Source organism: Arabidopsis lyrata, assembly GCF_000004255.2.
Source record: "Arabidopsis lyrata subsp. lyrata unplaced genomic scaffold ARALYscaffold_1, whole genome shotgun sequence".
NCBI lineage: Eukaryota > Viridiplantae > Streptophyta > Magnoliopsida > Brassicales > Brassicaceae > Arabidopsis > Arabidopsis lyrata.
In genome coordinates, this window is record NW_003302555.1 from 8,632,979 (window position 1) to 8,650,854 (window position 17,876).

At 34.3% G+C, this 17,876-nt stretch overlaps 4 protein-coding genes and 1 non-coding gene across 6 annotated transcripts; 3 read left to right on the forward strand and 2 right to left on the reverse strand.

Annotated features, from left to right (window-relative positions):
- Positions 1-94: 94 nt before the first annotated feature.
- LOC9326438 (putative F-box/kelch-repeat protein At1g20940) lies at positions 95-3,416 on the reverse strand. Its single transcript, XM_021013402.1, is given in 2 exon segments — positions 95-1,204; positions 2,089-3,416. Coding segments are annotated over 2 exon segments (1,716 nt in total). The 5' UTR covers positions 2,826-3,416; the 3' UTR covers positions 95-225.
- Positions 3,417-3,962: 546 nt separating this feature from the next.
- Positions 3,963-4,035, forward strand: TRNAK-CUU. Its single transcript has one exon. It is a non-coding gene; the product is annotated as a tRNA-Lys (tRNA).
- A 109-nt stretch (positions 4,036-4,144) lies between these two features.
- On the forward strand, positions 4,145-7,776 carry LOC9329157 (V-type proton ATPase subunit B3). The gene is made up of 15 exons (XM_021013396.1): positions 4,145-4,261; positions 4,395-4,485; positions 4,696-4,751; positions 4,835-4,933; positions 5,047-5,106; positions 5,257-5,368; positions 5,449-5,660; positions 5,943-6,071; positions 6,175-6,312; positions 6,401-6,551; positions 6,649-6,731; positions 6,862-6,909; positions 6,996-7,049; positions 7,134-7,217; positions 7,312-7,776. The coding sequence occupies exons 2-15, from the start codon at positions 4,434-4,436 to the stop codon at positions 7,495-7,497; spliced, it is 1,464 nt and encodes a 487-aa protein (XP_020869055.1). The 5' UTR covers positions 4,145-4,261; positions 4,395-4,433; the 3' UTR covers positions 7,498-7,776.
- A 90-nt stretch (positions 7,777-7,866) lies between these two features.
- LOC9326439 (probable prolyl 4-hydroxylase 3) lies at positions 7,867-10,276 on the reverse strand. Of its 2 annotated transcripts, none has more exons than XM_021013400.1 (8): positions 9,855-10,276; positions 9,681-9,765; positions 9,418-9,515; positions 9,240-9,337; positions 8,966-9,095; positions 8,710-8,897; positions 8,537-8,626; positions 7,867-8,200 (listed from the first exon to the last, which is right to left on the reverse strand). In XM_021013400.1, the coding sequence occupies exons 1-7, from the start codon at positions 10,043-10,045 to the stop codon at positions 8,553-8,555; spliced, it is 864 nt and encodes a 287-aa protein (XP_020869059.1). In that variant the 5' UTR covers positions 10,046-10,276; the 3' UTR covers positions 7,867-8,200; positions 8,537-8,552. The 2 variants fall into 2 exon arrangements, with proteins under 2 accessions (XP_020869059.1, XP_020869058.1); XM_021013399.1 differs by having other exon boundaries at positions 7,867-8,205.
- A 5,300-nt stretch (positions 10,277-15,576) lies between these two features.
- LOC9329158 (pentatricopeptide repeat-containing protein At1g20300, mitochondrial) lies at positions 15,577-17,503 on the forward strand. The gene has a single exon (XM_021013395.1). The coding sequence runs from the start codon at positions 15,701-15,703 to the stop codon at positions 17,312-17,314; it is 1,614 nt and encodes a 537-aa protein (XP_020869054.1). The 5' UTR covers positions 15,577-15,700; the 3' UTR covers positions 17,315-17,503.
- The last annotated feature ends 373 nt before the right edge of the window (positions 17,504-17,876 follow it).

The window sequence follows — 17,876 nt, forward strand, 5'->3', positions numbered from 1 at the left end:
ATCTACACAAGTGTTTCAGGTTCGTTTAAAAACTCATCAAAAGCTTATAAATGGCAATGGCAATCAGAGCATAAATGGTAGTGCATAAATTAATGCTCTGACAAAATTTTCTCATTGTTTATACAACTTATTATCACACATCAAAAGCTGAACTGTGAATGAATTCAAGATAGTGCATGATAGTTGCAGATATTTGGTTCATAATGTCATAAATGAGATTGTTAACTAGGTCGTATCAACGAGTCCCATAATCGCAGTTAGATAGGACACATGTTGGTCATTATAAGCTACAACCACCTTATGCTGCTCATCTTCCTCGACAAAGAACAAGGTGGGCGTAAATTTATAGAAGTCTGGGACGCGAGTGGACCAAGATGTGGTTGACCCTATAACTCCCCAACTGTTAACCTCCATGTCGTACACATGAACCACACCTTTTAATCTATCCTTCATCTCCCTCACCACTAGATTCTTGCCATCGTACACAACAATGTTCCAACATACAAGTTCACTTTCCTTCATAGATACGTTCTTGATCTGCCTGGCGAGGGTCCATTTGGAATTTTCGAGTAGTGTATAAACTGTAATTTCTTCTCCCGTCCCCGATATTAAGGTCAAGCGATTCAACTTATCGTCTGCAGCGGAAAACAGTTTCATCTCTGGTTTTTGATGAAATATGGAAGCAATCAAGCGTGCTTGCTCTGTCTCGGGATTAAACGCTATGATACTCCCATCGTTTCTCAACTAATGCAGAGTGTCGTCTACATAAACAGGTTTCATTTGCACCGTGAGATCACTTTTTGAGCTATTGGTGATGGTCGTTTCCGATAATCTCCAAGAATATCCGTCGCTGATCTCGAATGCGTACACCGTTTCCATCTCGTGTATGCAGACAATCTTGAATCTTTTAGTGGTTCGGTTTCCATTTACCGTGAAACCGACGCACATAGCTCTTTCCGTACCAGCAACGTTACGATCACCACCAACTATTATAGGCAGAAGCTTTGAGCCAGAGCGATCCAAAAGTCGAAACCTCTTTGTGAGGGGATTAACGACAAAGAGGCCACCAATATATAGTAGGAGAAGGCCGGAGCAGGAGCCAAAAATGTAACATGGCTCTCTAAACAAGTTCACTTCATTTCCCGGTGACATAGAATCTCTTGAAGAGACCAAAGGCTGGCAAAAGATGTAAGTGGCGCCATAGCTGGAAAGATGAAACAAAACATTTTCAAATTTTGGGTCAGATATATAAGATTTGAAAAAATTATTCGTACATCGCATCATTCCCAGAGATTTAGGTTCCATTCTGAAGAGAATCTCGTCTAGGAGATGCAAAGGTAAACCATTCATGATGAGATGATGACTCAAAGTTAGAATCACCTTGATTCTGCTTCGCTTGTTGATGTGATTATTTTAGTTTATTGTAATGATTTACTAACCAGGTTGTTAAATAGACAACAAAATTTAGCTTAGAAAAAAAAAACATCAATTGCATTACTAGAAAAGGCAAGACAATCTCAACATAATACAAAGTTACCAATTCTTATTATATTTTGATGGATTTTGAGATGGAATCTAAATTTTTTAATTATCGTTGCCGGATATATGCAAATTCAAAATATTATACATTTATTGTTTTATTTAGATTGCAAAATACTTTATTAGTTATCAAGTTGAACAAAATGTCAGCAAATCTTATTATAATATCCATTGATAATAAAAATTAATTGATTCTGTTTTCGAACAAAAGATCATTTTTGCAAAATTTGTTTCTGTTTCGCTTTATTATGTGTTGTATAGAGAGTTTTACAGGAAACGTTTCTCTTTTTATGATACCATAATTCAAGAGAATAAAAAGGAATACTAGAATTAATGTTTCTCAACTGAAGATGGAGATTGACCGAGTTTCTCAAAGAACATACTAGTATATTCCATTTGTATCCATTGTTATTTTATTTTTGTAAGGTTAAAGGTAAACATGAGAATGCCATCAGAAAGCATATATATATAGGAAAAACACTCTTACAAATCAAACATTTATTGTATCAATTATTAGATCCAAAATAATCAAAGCATGAGATAGTTTACTTGGTGGTATCAATGGCTCCCAAAACCGAGGTTAGGTACATGTGTTGGTGATTAGATGCTACAACGACCTTCTGCTTCTCATCATCCTCTTCGACAAAGAACAAAGAGGGGGTAATCTTATACAACTCGTAGACGATAGCATACTGACATATGGCCCCTAGCCCTCTCCAACAGTTAGCTTCCATGTCGTACACATGAACCACACTTCTCCAATGAGGATCGTCTTTCTTCATCTGCCTCAACACAAGACACTTGCCATCGTACGCAACCACATCCGAGGCTATAATCTCTCTTCTGTCCGTAGATATGTACTTGATCCGCTTGGCGAGAGCCCACTTCGAATCCTGGAGTAGTGTGTAAACTGAGATTCTTTTTATCGCCATTGATATCAAAGTCAGGCGGTTGATATCTTCGTTTGCTGCAAATAATGGTTTTATGACCATATAATTATCATCGAATCTGAATCTGGAAGGAATCAATCGTGCTTGCTCTGTCTCGGGATTAAAAGCTATGATGCTCCCATCATTTCTCAACCAATGAAGAGTGTTGTCCAAGTAAACAGGTTTCATTCGCGTCATGAGATCACTTTTTGAGCTAGGGGTGATGGTCGTTTCCGATAATCTCCATGAATATCCGTCGCTGATCTCGAATTTGTAGACCGTTTGCATCTCGAGTATGCAAACGATCTTGAATCTCATAGTGGTTCGATTTCGATTTACCGCAAAACCAACACACATCGCTCTGTCCTTATGATCAGGTATCGTAGGTATAAGCTTTGACCCAGAGTCATCCAGAAATCGAAACTTTTTTGTTACCGGATTTGCGATGAAGAGGCGACCGATGTGTGATAGGAGAAGAAGGCCGGAGCATGAGCCAAGTATGTAACATCGCTCAACACTTAGAACATTTGTGTTTTTTTCCTAGTGACATAGAGTCGCACGAAGAGACCAAAGGCTGGCAAAAGATATGACATGAGCCAAAAACGGAGATGTTAAAGAAACTGGGTCTGGCCCAAAAAGTGTATTTTTTGAATTTCGGGTCAGATAGATACGATTGGAAATATTTATTTGTGCATCGCTAGATATTTGGGTTCCAATCTGAAGAGAATCTCGTTTAGGAGATCCAAAGGTAAAACATTTATGATGGAAGATGAGTTTAGGTGATCATTTACATGCTTCTGTTTTTTTCTTGGTAAACCATCCATGATTCAGAGATGAATCAAAATGAGAATCTCCCTACTTCTTTTTTCCTTGTTACGTTGATGTGATTATTTTCGTTTATTTCAATGGTTTACTTAGGAGGTTGTTAAATAGACAACAAATTCTAGCTTGACACAAAAGAAAAAGGGTAACAATCAATTTCATTAAATTGAAAAAGCAAGGCAATCTCACCATAATACAAGAATATTAAAGTTACCAATATTTTAGTAGAAATAAAATTTATTACATTTTAATAGATTTTGAAATAAAATTCCAAATTTTAATTATATTTAATGAAATAATGAATAAAATTTATATAACAATGTTAATTAAATAACAATGAAGTAAGGTTTAAGGTGAAATCAATCAAATCATTAAATATTTTTTTGGACAATTCACTACCAAATTATCCAACATGGGAACATGACATGTAATTTGGTTGTTAGAATAACTTAACAGGTTTGTAAAACTCAGATGACAAAAAAAAAAAGGTTAGTAAACTCCATAAATGTTATTAGACATATAATAAATTTCATATGTTATATATCCTTTAAACGAGACATGATCATCATGTTCATGCATCACCACCAATAACTTTGAATATATTATGCATTACCATCCACTTTTTTCCAAATGTTGTGATATATAATATGACAAGGACAAATCTCTCAATAAGCCCGTCTAGCTCAGTTGGTAGAGCGCAAGGCTCTTAACCTTGTGGTCGTGGGTTCGAGCCCCACGGTGGGCGCTTTGTTTTTCTTTTTTCTTGTTTTTATAGAAATGGAAATATCTCTGTCCAAAAAAACAAAAAAAAAATTTCGATCCGAAAATAATAATTTTAAACATATAGGAAAATGACCAAATAATGAGATGTCAGATATCTTCCAACCACGTTTTCACAGAGAGAACCACACCACCTTCATCAAATCACAATCTCTCTCCCTCTCTTCTCTGCTTAATTGAATCCATTAGAGGTACGTGATTTCTTCATCAGATCTTACCTCACTGTTCGATTATGTCTTCTTCTTCGACGATTGTTGGATCGATTTTTCGATTGTTTTTTTGATATCGGTTATGTTCCCGCTCCGCGTTGTGACTTTTTTCCAGGGATTGTGGAGTAGCTTGATTTGATATCGATCTGTGACAATGGTGGAGACTGGTATCGACATGGAGGAAGGAACTCTCGAGATCGGAATGGGTTAGTCACCACCGATCATTGATTTGGATCACATCTAATCTTCGATTTTCATTTTTTCTCGAGGAACGTTTCGTTGACTAACGGATAAGTGACTAGTGTTGCTTTGCTTTTTATGAGTTAGTTGTTTCCTGTGGTTGATGTTATGATTTAGCATTTTTTCCTACGTTTTTGTCTTTGTAAGTGACTGATTTGAGAATCTTTGAATTGTAGAGTATAGAACTGTCTCCGGTGTTGCGGGACCTTTGGTCATCCTTGACAAAGTGAAGGTATTGATTTGAGAAGCTTTCTTGTTTTTCATTTGTCAGGGAAACTCACTGTTTGTATTTGTTGAACTGTTTATTATAATCAGGGTCCAAAGTACCAGGAGATTGTTAATATTCGCTTAGGAGATGGATCAACCAGACGTGGTCAGGTCTTGGAGGTTGATGGGGAGAAAGCTGTTGTCCAGGTTTATGATTTTTGCATGTTATTGTAATGTGAATTTCTGCATAAGACTAATGTGTTGAATCTAGGTGTAACAGGTCAATTTCCTCAATGATTTTATTCATCTATGGGTTTCAGGTTTTTGAAGGAACATCTGGAATTGACAACAAGTTTACCACCGTGCAATTCACAGGAGAGGTGTTTACTATAAATAAAGCCTTCTTCTCTTAAGCTTTTGGCAGATTATTTAATATTTTGGTTGGCAGTTTTCTGAAAACTAAGGATGCTTGCTTACACTTTTTTTTTTTTTTTTTTAATAACTTTCTCTGTTATTGGTGTGTGTTTCAGGTACTGAAGACGCCTGTTTCATTGGACATGCTTGGCCGCATATTTAACGGCTCAGGAAAGCCAATTGATAATGGCCCCCCTATATTGCCAGAGGCATACCTTGATATTTCTGGTGAGCATTGACTGCCTCAATTGTGCTCTGAAGAAATTTTTTGTCTGTTTATTAATTGTTACCGTCGATAATTTTTATAGGAAGTTCAATCAACCCCAGTGAAAGAACCTACCCTGAAGAGATGATACAAACGGGGATTTCTACCATTGATGTCATGAACTCCATTGCTCGTGGACAGAAGATTCCTCTTTTCTCTGCTGCTGGTCTACCTCATAATGAGATTGCTGCTCAAATTTGTCGTCAGGCTGGACTTGTGAAGCGGTTGGAGAAGACTGAGAACTTAATTCAGGAGGTAAATCATTTTCCCCATTACCAGCACCATGTAAGTACTTTTGTTTTCCAAGTATCATGCTGAAGTGGAAGTGCCTGTGTATGCACATTCACTTTCTAAATAATGTAGAAAGATTTAATTATCTCTACTAATACAGGGTACATGTCAAGGGTTATATTTTGTGATGCCGTTGAATTTTCATAATACTCAACTTCTGTGAAGATGAATGTAGCAGTCTCTCAATTCCTCTGTAGTTTTGTTTGCCTTGTAAAATCCTTCATTATTTCCCTTGTGTTTTTCCAGGATCATGGAGAGGACAATTTTGCAATTGTTTTTGCAGCTATGGGTGTAAACATGGAGACAGCTCAGTTCTTCAAGCGCGATTTTGAAGAAAATGGATCGATGGAAAGAGTTACCCTTTTCTTGAACCTGGTAATTTTCAACTAGTGATTCCTATGCATCTTATCTTACTTCTTATAGTCCTTCTATATTACATCAGTAATGGATTAACCTTATTCTGCTTTCCACTCGACAGGCTAATGACCCAACCATCGAGAGAATTATCACTCCTCGAATTGCCCTTACAACCGCTGAATATTTGGCTTATGAATGTGGGAAGCATGTGCTTGTTATATTGACAGACATGAGTTCTTATGCAGATGCTCTTCGTGAGGTAAGGACGTTCACTGTCCTTTGTGTGTGTCCCATGATTCAAAATTTGATTGAAGCTTTGAAAAAAAATTAACAAACGAGAACTCTAGGTTTCTGCTGCTCGAGAAGAAGTTCCTGGAAGACGTGGATATCCAGGGTATATGTATACAGATCTTGCAACTATTTACGAACGTGCAGGACGTATTGAAGGAAGAAAGGGTTCCATTACCCAAATCCCTATCCTGACTATGCCCAATGATGGTAAAAATTCATATCATTCTTTGATGCTCTTCACATTATACATCTTTTTATTGAACGAAGCTCATAATATCTTATTATCTCATGCTATTAAACTAAGATATCACCCACCCTACTCCGGATCTTACTGGTTACATCACTGAGGGTCAGATATATATTGATAGGCAACTTCACAACAGACAGGTGCAATAAGCTTGACTTTTTTTTGCATATCTCCCATCATGAGCTCTTTAACACATCAAACATAAGCAAGAAAGGTTTCTCATCCATTTACAATGATCTCTGATTCTGTCTTGGTTCTTCCCTAAAACAGATATATCCACCCATCAACGTGCTTCCATCACTTTCTCGATTAATGAAGGTAGCCAAACGATTCGATTATACCTTTATGGATTCACATGGACTGAAACATACTATCACTTATTAACTTAATCATTACTCCTACAGAGTGCTATTGGTGAAGGAATGACTCGCAAAGACCATTCTGATGTGTCCAACCAGGTTCTCTACCATGTTAATACAGCTAAGTAGCTCACATGTTAATATAGTATCGAATTTAATTGACAACATTCTCTTTACTTTCAGCTATACGCAAATTATGCAATCGGGAAAGATGTTCAAGCCATGAAAGCTGTTGTTGGAGAAGAAGCTCTTTCTTCTGAGGATCTGGTAACGTGTCTCTAACTTCCCCTTAATCATGTTCATAGCAAAATACTTGCAATAATAATTACTCACAACAATTGCTTGTGTTGTGTGTTTGTAGCTGTATTTGGAGTTTCTAGATAAATTTGAGAGGAAGTTTGTGATGCAAGGCGCATACGATACAAGAAACATATTCCAGTCGCTTGACTTGGCATGGACATTGCTCCGTATCTTCCCACGCGAGCTTCTTCACCGTATTCCTGCCAAAACACTTGATCAATTCTACAGCCGTGACTCCACAAGCTAAGCCTTTTGAAACAACCTCTATGTTGCTCCATTCTTATCTTATTTGGAACTTAAATCATATCGAGAGAAGACAAACATGATTGATTGCGTGAAAACAAAACTCAGAGAATTGCGAATGGGGAATTTTCTTTTGTTTTATCATTTGTACAATAAAGGTTTGTGTAGGGAGACTTCGTACAAAATCTATTTATAAACCACTTCTGCTCCTGTCTTCGAAACTGGTGAATCATGTCTTTTTGTTGTTGTGTAATAATAATCTCTTCCCACACTTTTATATTTATGCACCATTGTTTGTGCATTTTGTTGAATATTTCTTATATTAGAACTAACAATTGTTCTCTGCTGATGAGAACCACCACAAATGAGTCAATGACAATTCAGTTTTCATATTAAGATAAGATTCTTTAATTTGATTATGTTTCTAATCACAAAAAAAGAAAAGAACACCACAAAACTAAGTAATACACAACTTCGGTTCAAAGACACAAGACCTTTAGGTGTATACCAATGAGCAACAGTCACTCTAAGCCATCCTAATGTACTCTAACAAAATCCCTATCTTTTGGTATTCTCTGATGATATATAAACCTTGAATCCCACTCATCAAAGGAATGCCCTGAGCCGCAGGGAAAAAACAAGCATCAACTCTCTGTAACTTCTAGTTCCAACATTGCATTCCATCCACCATGAAAGGAAACAGTTTACTGTCCTGTCAATGAAAAAGGATAACGTAAGAACCAAGAGTCAATACATGGTACTTTATCTTATATGCACATCGATTACAAGCTTATATGCACCAAGAGCCAACACACGGTATTTTATCTTAATCTTGTATGCACACCGATAACAAGCTTATATAATCCACAGTCTGTGTTCATATTTGTGTGTAGGAAACTATGTTGAATTAAAGAGATTAGTTGATGTTTACAACAAAACATTTGATCATTGATGATAAGTGATTCCTCTAATCCCTTAACCACTCTATTGCCGAGATATGGATAAATTTGCTTATCTGAAACTTAGGAGGAATGGACAGTTACCAGCAACCAAAAAACGCTAGATTTTGTACTCGCCGACATGCATCCATTTGGTAGATGACCACTTGTTCCCTCTAATGACAGGACATCCACCTAGAATCAGGAAGACATATATTAGCAACCACACACTGAATGAAGAGTGTTTTGAATGATCTTCAAAACTGAAGGTAATTTACCATGCAAACTTGTAGGATCTAGTGTAGCATCAGGCCTCATGCTCCAGAAAAGCAATGCATCGCCCATTCTCGGCTTTACGGAAAGTCCCTTTTTCCCACACTCAGAGAGCTCATTATACCATGGTACAGAACTAAAATTCATATTGGCAGCAGGAAACACTGTTTCACCGCCTTCTTCAACATCGGACCTGTACGACAGGATTGTGTAAATACAGGAACATGACAACCTTAAAAACAAAGAGTTAGAAAATCTTACAGATACATAAGCATTGTAGCCATCCGTTGACCTCCATTCTTAGTGTTGAACTCATCAACAAAATAATCATAGTGTGGTTCATACTTTTGCCCTGCTTCGTAGTGAAGAATTTGAAGTCCTTCACCATGATCTGCACACATTCATATTTCACCATGCAGAAGAAGAAGCTAATTAGAAATATTACATATGAATGCATTAAACTATACATGATCAAAATTCCAGATATAAAGAAAGTCCAAAAATGCAATTTGATCAATGAAAAGTCTCTCAATACCTGCAGGAATAAAGGTGTAATCAGCTATTCTTTTCTCAATGGTCTTAATGATTTTGTCCCTTCCTCTCCTAAGGAAAGTCCCTGAACTTGTCCGCACCCTGAAAGTGTTTTCATTTCACAAATCATCACAACAATGCTTGCCTTTATTTTTAAGACAAGAAGCATGATGAGACCAAACCTGCTATCTTTGCTCTTGCCAGTTTCGCTATCTACAACAGTTGACTTCACCATATGTGGTTTTGCAAGACTGATTAAATATTCACATTCTTCCTTCGACTGGTCAAATCAAATCAATAATTAATTAATCCTCAAGCTTTAATTTTTGGTTCAATCATGCATCAATTTCGAATTAACAGACACGATCAAACTGAAGATATTAACACAATCATTGCTAAACTATTCAATTAATCAACATGAATCTGATGAATTAAGAACACTAACCAAGAAATTGTGGTAGACAAAAGCTCTAGGTTCCCAAGAGAGCACTTCAGTCCACTGGTCTCCTCTCTTCCCAAGTCCTTCACTTCTGAATTCGATACAAAAACAAAAATACAAATTTAATATAAAAAAATCCAGAGAGATCAAGAAATTTGACACAATTCATGCAAACCTCACCTCTCGGTAGCAGCTCGTCGGAAATAAGAGAGATCGATCGGAGAAGATTCATCGTTGTTAATAGGAAGAGAGAAAACCCCAAAAGCCAAAAGCATTAAGAGAACAATCGTTAACATAAACAACATAAACAGAACCAGCATCAATGTCGACCATTTCCTCGCTTGAAATCGCGAGTGTCTCAGTTTCGCCATCAACAAAGATCCACCCAATCGAAGAGGTGTAGAAATCGATCGAATCAGAGAATCCCAAAACCCCTGAGATGCAGAAAAATATATATATAAAGAGATCAAATTTATTTTTCACTCATAAATGTTTTTTTCCTTTTTAAGGATTCTTTCTCTGTCTTTTTTTTTTTTTTTCTATCTCTGTTCTGTTCTAACGCTGCGTCTATAAATGACATGTGTACCCTTCTATACGTGATGATGTGGCGATATTTACGGTGGTCGGTGGTTGAGACTTGAGAAAATAAGAATGGTTTCGTCATTTTATCGTTGGAAATTGGTTTTGTTTCTCAGCACAATGTTTTAATTATTACACATGAAATCAACCAATGGGCTAATGTTGATTACTACATTTCCATATAGTCATCTTTGACTTTGACTACAACAACATACAAGGTATTTATTTAGCAAAAAAAAAAACATACAAGGTATTTCTCTTTTCTTTTTCATTATATAAATTATGCTATTTTAATTAGAATATTTTTTCAAAACCATTATATTTGTGATGGAAACATAAATAATAATAGCAAATCTACATATACATTTTTACAGGGGATTTTTGCAAAAAGTCTTTTGGATCCGGGTTTTATCCGGGATTAACTATATTCGGATCTAGGATAAGGATTTTTAGGAATGTTGTCTTAAAACCACATTAATTCTTAATTAACACCTAAATTGGAAATATATATAATATATCTAAACTAACCATATTTGTTAATTACCTTAACTACTTCTAACAATAATTATTTAACTATTTATTTCTATATAGAAAGAATATGTGATTAAAATAAATATTTTGTAAAATATTGATTTGGGAAAAAATTGTTCTTACGAAAATAATTTGTTTTGTTATAAAAATTAATATTTGTTATTTGTAATTAAATGACATAAATAATAATAATAATTTGTCTACACCATCAAATGAAAATAGTTAGTTATTTATTTTTTTTATTTAATATTACGTAATTTAAAAAAAATAAATTCAACAATATAATGTCAATGGGTTTAATTCTTAAGATTTGAAAATATTAAAAAAGATACTAACCAAAAATTATCTATCCTAATTTGTTTCTAACAATTTGGACACAAATATTTCAAATCTTTCGAAAATTTAATGTGATCACATTTGTTACTAAAATCTCGATTATATTCCTAAAATCTCGAGAAGATCTTCCTTTAAATCCGCAAATTATAATTTTTGAATTAAATAAACTAACAATACGAATATTCCTAATATATTCGAGTACTAATTATCCTTATTATAGTATATTCCTTATCTAAATACTAAATCTTTTATTTTTAATTCTAATCAAAATTTATGAAATCGGAAATCAATCATGATTTCTTAAACATCCTTAAATTTCGAAATAATCAACAATTTGAATATGCTGAAAATCATAACGAAATATCTTTATTTACTTAAATGTTTTAGTAATCGTTATAGCAAAAAAATCAATTCCAGCGCTATTGGTTCTTTAAACTTTTTGATTTACATAGATATTTTGTATTCCATAATTAACTCATTAAAATCTTTGATTTAAATAACTACAATGTGAAAATTAGTATATGTAATAAATATAACATATAATATTTACGAGATTTTCATATACTTGATCCCCAACCCAAATTGGCGAATATATTATTTCTCATAAAATATCTTTAAAAGATTTTTTTGTTTCGTTTAGATATTATTCAACAAACTTCCTAAAACAAATGGAAATATCTTTAATTAGCTTTCCTCATTCATAAATCCCACCATGCATATAGACGTTATTCAGTTGATAATACAAAATCGAATATATTAGGAATCAAATATATAATTTTCGAATATTTGCAAAATTGTTTTAATTTGTAGGTCAAACCTAAACTTCTCGAGTACTTTTCATTCATCTATATAAAGAAGATCTTTTCAACCATTGATCCACAATACTAAACGTTTTCGTAATAGAGATTTATATGGCTTCTTTTAAACAATGTTCTTAGTACATTTTATATTTCACGTTTGTTTTCTTTTAAAAAATTAATTGTCACCTACTTTTCTTATGTTGCAGCTTTCGATTTTAAGATCTTGGAAACTATGGACATCATCATCTCCGTTTCCAAAGAAACTATCAAATAAGGTATGCATTAAAAGGTTAGTTAGTCCTTCTTCTTATCTTCAGATACAAATTTTTTAATGTCCAGTATTTTTTTACATTTTCAGAATTTCATGTTTCCTCATAATGATTGTAAATGATTTTCTTTTATAGGCTAACATAACAAGTCCATTATATTAATTCATTTTCTTTAACGAAAAAAGGAAACGAATTTGTTAATAAAATAAAGTTCTTATTCTTAATTTTCATTATTCTAATGTTATGTATTTTAATTGTTTTTATGATATATACTTTTACAAAAACCTGTGGATCCGTGTTTTGGTTGGTAAGTGTAATTTTTCTAATCTTTTAAAACCTTTTATAACAATTACATGTTTTATATGGTTAAAAATCACATCATATATATTTTATTTTCTTATCCAATGTATTTCATGTTTAATGTTTTCTAATACTTTTTTTATGTATATTTTGGTTTTGACTAATTTTATATATAAGTTCTTAATTTAATCTATTAAAGTTTCCAAAGAAAACATTTTAAATATAAGTTCTTAATTTAATCTATTAAACTTTATTAAAAGTAAAATATTATATTTATTTAAACTTTTTAAAAAGTTTAATTTTATAAAACGTTGTAAATATTTATAATATTAGGAATTTTATAAAGTTTCAAATATTAAATAGTTGAATTTAATAATAATTTATAAGAAATTTAAACATTATAAATATTTACAAAAGATACGGGACGATATATTACGGGTGAAATCCTAGATATAACAATCAAAATACTATTATGAATTTTGGGTCGATATTAAATGAAGTTTCAAATATTAGAAATCTTTGAATTTTATTGGAAAATGACAAAATGATGTAGATTGGACGGGACAGAGTTATATGGTCGCGGACGAGTTTGTGGTCGATATTAATACAGTATGATATACTACGGGTAAAATCCTATAATTAACAATCAAAATATAACTATACAATCTTAAACACTAAACAAAACTAAACAAATAATATTAACAAAACAAATAAAACTTCAAATTTTAAATCTTTTGTTATAAATATCGTCATACAGTGTACCATACATTTAAATCAAATAAAACAATAGCATATATCTATAGATCATCTTAAAAAAAAAATTTATTATTATTTAATAAAATTATAGACCCGCGGTGTACCGCGGGTTAATATCTAGTGTAGTACAATTCTAAAGCATAAATCCTAATTTAATTTTTAAAATTGGTAGATACTAAAGTTTTGCTTTTTTTTGTTATTGTAATGACAAATACATAAAGTTACTGAATATAAATGAATAAATCTACATGATAAAATTGTGATTGAACCCCAAATTATTACGCGGATTACATAACGAGAAAGTCAATCGATCAGCGGAACGTTTGCAACTAAAACACCATTTATAGTGTGATACGCTTTATCAAAATTGAATCAAAATTTCACAAAATGCAAAAGAAAAAGCATAGAACAGATTGGACTTATTAGGCTTATTTTAAGGAGTTTAGTTATATGTATATATGGGCCTATCTAAGCCTGGATCACAAAACTATAAATCGTTAGAATAATAGAATGGGTGCAAAACAACTCATAGACGTCCCCAACAAAAACAAACAAACTCGTATAGACTATATGATAAATTTTTAGATAGTGTCGCAGTTCATTTTCGTTCCCAACAACAAATCACACTCTCCCAAACGAAAAAAAAAAACTCTTTCAATCATGACTCACATGTACAACACCGAAACTCGTCGAACTTAAGTAATCCAAAAAGAGGACCGAACAACTTATCGATCGTTCCTCGAAAGCTTCTCTTCAATAAACAGAAACATCCATGATTGTGTTCTTGATCTTGGTCTTCATGAACTGGTACTTCGTCGCGCCAATATATACGCTTGGAAGTCTCCGGGTCAAAGAGAAGCTCTTTAACTTTGACGTAACGCCGTTTAGAGGACTTAGGCTTATGCTCAAACGGAGGCGTTTGAGTCCCAACTGGATAACGGGACGGGATCAGATTCTTCAAAGACACATACTCCTTCTTCCTCTCATTCTCCGGCGCCGACGGCAATATTTGGTAAGAACCCAGTTTTTTCTGGTTCTGTTTTTTTGTTTTTACTGATTGAGTTTTGCTTTTTTCCCTCAATGTTTGGAGTAATAATTAAGGATAAACAACAAAAAAAGGTTATACAATTATAGAATTAAGGTCGGAATATGACTTATTCCGAGTAAGAATTAGATGGACAAGACAGCATAAGCGTGGTTGTTAATTAGGACTTTTGAATGGAATGTTATGTGAAATTACCAAAGCCGGTCGGATTAGGATGAAGATTATAGAAGAACTAAGCTTTAGAAGGAGTCGTTCTTTTTGAATTAGTCCTAAACCATTTCTCATTATGATTTTTATTATGACTTATTTTTAATTTGTTATCCAATAAGCTAGGTTTGAAAACTATCATATATGTTTGTTTTTACAATAAGCGAATATTTTGGACTCCTTACAATTGTGTGAGTCAGAAAATGGGCATGGTCAAGATGCCTAAAAAGTAACAAGTAGCATCATCCAATATTACTTCTGTACTTCATTCTAAATGACTCACATGATCTTACCTCCAAAAGGTGGTCACACACCATATATAATACGTGTAGACGACTATGTGTTTTTAATGTATGAGTCTATCCACTAGTGTTATTTATGCGATTAGAAATTAGTAGAATTTTTCATGAAATTCTGACTGACGTATTTTGTGCCGTTAAATTTTTATTTATTGGAAGGCAATAGATTACATAATCAGTTGAATTTCGTTCGAGAATATATTATTACAATATGAAGAGACTTTTACACCATAACTTGTACATAAGATTTGAATCATAGGTCTATATAAAATTCTATAAGTTTCAGGGTATTGAACAATTTTGTTGGCTCCCATGATTTGCTATAAACTTAAAAATACTCATTGCATGTATATATTGAACTTTTGGTTATTAGCAAGAAATTATGGATCTTAGATCCAATTTTTCCATTGATATTGTTTCGAAGCAATCTTTGATAATTCAATTCATTGACCAAATAACTAATGACTATGGGGTAATACTTTTTTTTTTTTTGTCATCCGAAATTAATTAAAGCTCAAAAGAGCCATTCCTAATGAATGTTATTTACATAAGTGATATAAAGCGGTTCTGTACGAACTTTTCGTGCCAGATTATCCGTCTTAACATTAGCCCTACGAGAAATTAAAGATAAAGAAAAAGATGAAAACTCCTCCTTGTCGCTCTGTAATTCCTCCAAATACACTGCAAACGCCGACTATGGGGTAATACTAATAGCTTCAAATCCATGAATTGACAAAATTAACAGAGAATAAATACATAGGGATATATCAAAACGACGACACTTCAGCTTTCATTTGGAAAGCAAAGCAAATTTGACCTTTTCAATAACTCTCTTCCTCCTTCTTCACCATCGCCACTCTGCTCCGTTCGACATTTAGAAGAGAGTGACCAAAATCTTCCATTAATGGCGTTACTCCGATCAAAACTCCATCTTTCTCGAACCCTTTCCTTCATCTCTCCTCGTCTACCAAAACCCTTCTCCACCTCCCCAACTTCTCTACTCAATGACCATGAAAACGACGAATCCGCCGCCACCGTAACCGGCGTCGTCTCTGTCCCAGTCTCATCTCTGTTAACTCCAGAAGATACACAAACCGTAGAAAAGTTCCATTCAATCATCAAAGACCACTATCGCAAAAACCCTACAAACCCCAACGACGCCGTCTTAAACCCTAGCTTAACCCTCCCTGCTCTCTCCCTCGATTTCTCCCAAATCGATGCTTCTCGAATCTCTCCCTCCGTCGTGCGATGCGTGATAGAGAAGTGCGGCAGTGTCCGCCATGGAATCCCTCTTCACCAATCTCTAGCTTTCTTCAATTGGGCCACTTCACGAGACGATTACGACCAAAAATCGCCTCATCCTTACAACGAAATGATCGATCTTGCAGGAAAGGTTAGACAATTTGACTTAGCTTGGCATTTGATTGATCTCATGAAATCGAGAAACGTCGAGATTTCGATTGAGACCTTCACGATTTTGATTAGACGTTATGTTAGAGCTGGTTTAGCTTCAGAGGCTGTACATTGCTTTAATCGTATGGAAGATTACGGTTGCGTTCCTGATCAAATCGCGTTTTCGATAGTTATTAGTAACCTTTCTAGAAAGAGGAGAGCTAGTGAAGCTCAGTCGTTTTTCGATAGTTTGAAAGATAGGTTCGAGCCTGATGTTATAGTTTACACCAATTTAGTTCGTGGGTGGTGTAGAGCTGGTGAAATCTCTGAGGCAGAGAAAGTGTTCAAGGATATGAAATTGGCTGGGATTGAACCGAATGTGTATACTTACAGCATTGTGATCGATGCCTTGTGTAGATGCGGGCAAATCAGCCGTGCGCATGATGTTTTCGCGGATATGTTAGATTCGGGTTGTGCTCCGAATGCGATTACTTTCAATAACTTGATGAGGGTTCATGTGAAAGCAGGAAGACCAGAGAAGGTTTTGCAGGTTTATAACCAGATGAAGAAGCTAGGATGCGAGCCTGATACTATTACGTATAACTTCCTCATTGAGACTCATTGCAGAGACGAGAACCTGGAAAACGCGGTCAAGGTTTTGAACACGATGATCAAGAAAAAGTGTGAAGTGAATGCTTCGACTTTCAATACGATATTTAGGTACATCGAGAAGAAGAGAGATGTGAATGGCGCCCATAGGATGTATTCGAAGATGATGGAAGCAAAATGTGAGCCGAATACGGTGACTTATAATATTCTGATGAGGATGTTTGCCGGGTCGAAATCTACTGATATGGTTCTGAAGATGAAGAAGGATATGGATGATAAAGAAGTTGAACCAAATGTGAATACCTATAGGCTTTTGGTTACGATGTTTTGTGGGATGGGACATTGGAATAATGCTTATAAATTGTTTAAAGAAATGGTTGAAGAGAAGTGTTTGACACCGAGCTTGTCTTTATATGAGATGGTTCTTGCTCAGTTAAGAAGAGCTGGGCAATTGAAGAAGCATGAAGAGCTGGTGGAGAAGATGATTCAGAAGGGACTTGTTACTCGGCCATTATAGGAACTAGGAACCTTCCAAGCATCAAAGAATAAGCTCTTTATTCTCAGGAATATTTTAAGGATATTTTAAAGCAATCAGATTGTAACTTTGTTTTGGGTACAACACTTGTTATCAAGAAGATTATTGTACCATGTACTCTTTTTTCGGCAAGATTTTCTTCATTTTCTCAGGAATGCAACTTTTCTGGTATTCATGGGACCATGATGATAACTCCCAAATTCTTGAGCCTATCAAGCTCTCTCAGCAGAACACACGACAAAAATCATGTTTTCTCAGTAGATGTAGAAATATGTTCAAGACAGCGATTAAACAGTAATGAGGCCAAATAATCTGGTTGAGATGTTGGCTTTGATCGGTAGCATCTTGCTATTTTTATATTGATGTAGTGAATACTTTTTTTAAGAAAAATATTTTGTTCTTTACAGTTGATTTTAATTATTTTATAATAAGTACTATTCAATCCGTTTAAATTTCATCGACCATAATCATAACCAAACTGTCGTTTTCTACTATGTTGTTATACTTGCATCATGTGTGTTATATCATAATTTTTTGAAACAAA

Excerpts from the sequence above, each read along its gene's own strand:
- LOC9326439 (XM_021013400.1), bottom strand. The coding sequence starts at position 10,045 with ATGGCGAAACTGAGACACTCGCGATTTCAAGCGAGGAAATGGTCGACA. Across the intron at positions 9,516-9,680 it reads TTGTCTACCACAATTTCTTG|TCGAAGGAAGAATGTGAATA; the intron begins GTTAGTGTTCTT and ends TGATTTGACCAG. Across the intron at positions 9,338-9,417 it reads GGCAAGAGCAAAGATAGCAG|GGTGCGGACAAGTTCAGGGA; the intron begins GTTTGGTCTCAT and ends AAACACTTTCAG.
- LOC9329158 (XM_021013395.1), top strand. The coding sequence starts at position 15,701 with ATGGCGTTACTCCGATCAAAACTCCATCTTTCTCGAACCCTTTCCTTC.
- LOC9329157 (XM_021013396.1), top strand. The coding sequence starts at position 4,434 with ATGGTGGAGACTGGTATCGACATGGAGGAAGGAACTCTCGAGATCGGA. Across the intron at positions 6,313-6,400 it reads ATGCAGATGCTCTTCGTGAG|GTTTCTGCTGCTCGAGAAGA; the intron begins GTAAGGACGTTC and ends CGAGAACTCTAG. Across the intron at positions 6,552-6,648 it reads CCTGACTATGCCCAATGATG|ATATCACCCACCCTACTCCG; the intron begins GTAAAAATTCAT and ends TATTAAACTAAG.